General features: G+C 51.3%; 1 protein-coding gene across 3 annotated transcripts in view; it reads right to left on the reverse strand.

Moving 5' to 3' along the window:
• Positions 1–283: 283 nt before the first annotated feature.
• LOC121839394 (F-box/WD repeat-containing protein 7-like) overlaps positions 284–3,880 on the reverse strand; it is a 24,721-nt gene continuing 21,124 nt past the window's right edge. For all 3 annotated transcript variants that reach the window (XR_006078932.1, XR_006078933.1, XM_042298269.1), the window contains one exon: positions 284–1,645. Coding sequence is in view for 1 of the 3 variants with exons in the window: in XM_042298269.1 (XP_042154203.1) it covers positions 1,543–1,645 (103 nt within the window). In the remaining 2 variants the exon portion in view is untranslated. The remainder of the gene's footprint in view (positions 1,646–3,880) is intronic.

A 3,880-nucleotide genomic window follows, 5' to 3' on the forward strand; every position in this document is an offset into this window, starting at 1 on the left:
CAGTAGTCTGGGTGGTTCAGGAACTATACATCCAGCAGTAGTCTGGGTGGTTCCAGTAACTATACATCCAGCAGTAGTCTGGGTGGTTACAGTAACTATACATCCAGCAGTAGTCTGGGTGGTTCCAGTAACTATACATCCAGCAGTAGTCTGGGTGGTTACAGTAACTATACATTCAGCAGTAGTCTGGGTGGTTCCAGTAACTATAGTCTATACATCCAGCAGTAGTCTGGGTGGTTACAGTAACTATACATCCAGCAGTAGTCTGGGTGGTTACAGTAACTATAGTCTATATATCCAGCAGTAGTCTGGGTGGTTCCAGTAACTATACATCCAGCAGTAGTCTGGGTGGTTACAGTAACTATAGTCTATATATCCAGCAGTAGTCTGGGTGGTTCAGGAACTATACATCCAGCAGTAGTCTGGGTGGTTACAGTTACAGTAACTATACATCCAGCAGTAGTCTGGGTGGTTACAGTAACTATACATCCAGCAGTAGTCTGGGTGGTTACAGTAACTATACATCCAGCAGTAGTCTGGGTAGTTACAGTAACTATACATCCAGCAGTAGTCTGGGTAGTTACAGTAACTATACATCCAGCAGTAGTCTGGGTGGTTCCAGTAACTATACATCCAGCAGTAGTCTGGGTAGTTACAGTAACTATACATCCAGCAGTAGTCTGGGTAGTTACAGTAACTATACATCCAGCAGTAGTCTGGGTGGTTACAGTAACTATACATCCAGCAGTAGTCTGGGTAGTTACAGTAACTATACATCCAGCAGTAGTCTGGGTAGTTACAGTAACTATACATCCAGCAGTAGTCTGGGTGGTTCCAGTAACTATACATCCAGCAGTAGTCTGGGTAGTTCAGGAACTATACATCCAGCAGTAGTCTGGGTGGTTACAGTAACTATACATCCAGCAGTAGTCTGGGTGGTTCCAGTAACTATACATCCAGCAGTAGTCTGGGTAGTTACAGTAACTATACATCCAGCAGTAGTCTGGGTGGTTACAGTAACTATACATCCAGCAGTAGTCTGGGTAGTTACAGTAACTATACATCCAGCAGTAGTCTGGGTAGTTACAGTAACTATACTCAATTTGACCTTTGGACGGTCGGTCAGGAGGCCAGTTAGTCGCATGACCTTAGTGAGACCTCTCATGGATTCCTCCGGTCGCAGAAGATTCAAAGTTGGTCTTCGTACTGTCTCTTCACCATACCAGTGTCCAGCAGTGTTTAAATGGTCAGCAGGAAAATATGAGTTAGGTTCCGCAGGGACGTGGTGAGGAAATGGGGGACAGTTCTGAGTCGTCTCCTGGTTTGTGGTATATTGGTGTCTCCTATTAAAATGGCACTCAGTCCTTCCATAGGAAGATTCTGACATAGTCCTCTGTCAAACGACACCTTCTCCTCACCCCTTTCATCATCATTACAAGTTCTCCTTCCACCTATGAGGATATTAGGTCCCTCTTTGGTTACCTCGCATCCTTATCCAATGACATCCTCTCCTGATGAAAGCACGTCGCCTCTTTGATGACATCACTTGTGGGTGTCAGTGAGGTCAAAGTCCAGCACCAAGAGTTTAGTCTCCTCTGTTCCGTTCCTGCTGCCAACAGCTGCTACCAGTCTGGTGTTAGATGCCCTGGAGAGAGGAGAGAGGAGGGTTACCAGTCTGGTGTTAGATGCCCTGGAGAGAGGAGAGAGGAGGGTTACCAGTCTGGTGTTAGATGCCCTGGAGAGAGGAGAGGAGAGAGGAGGGTTACCAGTCTGGTGTTTGATGCCCTGGAGAGAGGAGAGAGAGGAGGGTTACCAGTCTGGTGTTTGATGCCCTGGAGAGAGGAGAGAGAGGAGGGTTACCAGTCTGGTGTTTGATGCCCTGGAGAGAGGAGAGAGGAGGGTTACCAGTCTGGTGTTAGATGCCCTGGAGAGAGGAGAGAGGAGGGTTACCAGTCTGGTGTTGATGCCCTGGAGAGAGAGAGAGAGGAGGGTTACCAGTCTGGGTTACCAGTGATGCCCTGGAGAGAGGAGAGAGGGAGGGTTACCAGTCTGGTGTTTGATGCCCTGGAGAGGAGAGAGAGGAGGGTTACCAGTCTGGTGTTTGATGCCCTGGAGAGAGGAGAGAGAGGAGGGTTACCAGTCTGGTGTTAGATGCCCTGGAGAGAGGAGAGAGAGGAGAGAGAGGAGGGTTATCAGTCTGGTGTTAGATGCCCTGGAGAGAGGAGAGAGAGGAGAGGAGAGAGAGAGGAGAGAGAGGAGGGTTACCAGTCTGGTGTTAGATGCCCTGGAGAGAGGAGAGAGGGGAGAGGAGAGAGGGGAGAGGGGAAAGAGGAGAGAGAGGAGGGTTACCAGTCTGGTGTTAGATGCCCTGGAGAGAGGAGAGAGAGGAGGGTTACCAGTCTGGTGTTTGATGCCCTGGAGAGAGGGGAGGGTTACCAGTCTGGTGTTTGATGCCCTGGAGAGAGGGAGGGTTACCAGTCTGGTGTTTGATGCCCTGGAGAGAGGGGAGGGTTACCAGTCTGGTGTTTGATGCCCTGGAGAGAGGAGAGTTACCAGTCTGGTGTTTGATGCCCTGGAGAGAGGAGAGAGAGGAGGGTTACCAGTCTGGTGTTTGATGCCCTGGAGAGAGGAGAGGAGAGGGTTACCAGTCTGGTGTTAGATGCCCTGGAGAGAGGAGAGAGAGGAGGGTTACCAGTCTGGTGTTAGATGCCCTGGAGAGAGAGGAGGGTTATCAGTCTGGTGTTAGATGCCCTGGAGAGAGAGGAGAGAGGGGAGAGAGGGGAGAGGGGAGAGAGAGGAAAGAGAGGAGGGTTACCAGTCTGGTGTTTGATGCCCTGGAGAGAGAGGAGGGTTATCAGTCTGGTGTTAGATGCCCTGGAGAGAGAGGAGGGTTATCAGTCTGGTGTTAGATGCCCTGGAGAGAGAGGAGAGAGGGGAGAGAGGGGAGAGGGGAGAGAGAGGAAAGAGAGGAGGGTTACCAGTCTGGTGTTAGATGCCCTGGAGAGAGGAGAGAGAGGAGGGTTACCAGTCTGGTGTTAGATGCCCTGGAGAGAGGAGAGGAGAGGGGGAGAGAGAGGAGAGAGAGGAGGGTTACCAGTCTGGTGTTAGATGCCCTGGAGAGAGGAGAGAGGGGAGAGGAGAGAGGGGAGAGGGGAAAGAGGAGAGAGAGGAGGGTTACCAGTCTGGTGTTAGATGCCCTGGAGAGAGGAGAGAGAGGAGGGTTACCAGTCTGGTGTTTGATGCCCTGGAGAGAGGGGAGGGTTACCAGTCTGGTGTTTGATGCCCTGGAGAGAGGAGAGTTACCAGTCTGGTGTTTGATGCCCTGGAGAGAGGAGAGAGAGGAGGGTTACCAGTCTGGTGTTTGATGCCCTGGAGAGAGAGAGGAGAGGAGAGGGTTACCAGTCTGGTGTTAGATGCCCTGGAGAGAGAGGAGGGTTATCAGTCTGGTGTTAGATGCCCTGGAGAGAGAGGAGAGAGGGGAGAGAGGGGAGAGGGGAGAGAGAGGAAAGAGAGGAGGGTTACCAGTCTGGTGTTTGATGCCCTGGAGAGAGAGGAGGGTTACCAGTCTGGTGTTTGATGCCCTGGAGAGAGAGGAGGGTTACCAGTCTGGTGTTTGTTGCCCTGGAGAGAGAGGAGGGTTACCAGTCTGGTGTTTGATGCCCTGGAGAGAGAGGAGGGTTACCAGTCTGGTGGTTGATGCCCTGGACAGAGGAGAGAGAGGAGGGTTACCAGTCTGGTGTTTGATGCCCTGGAGAGAGAGGAGGGTTACCAGTCTGGTGTTAGATGCCCTGGAGAGAGAGAGAGAGGAGGGTTACCAGTCTGGTGTTAGATGCCCTGGAGAGAGAGGAGAGAGAGGAGGGTTATCAGTCTGGTGTTAGAT

Source organism: Oncorhynchus tshawytscha, linkage group LG15 (genome assembly GCF_018296145.1).
Source record: "Oncorhynchus tshawytscha isolate Ot180627B linkage group LG15, Otsh_v2.0, whole genome shotgun sequence".
NCBI lineage: Eukaryota > Metazoa > Chordata > Actinopteri > Salmoniformes > Salmonidae > Oncorhynchus > Oncorhynchus tshawytscha.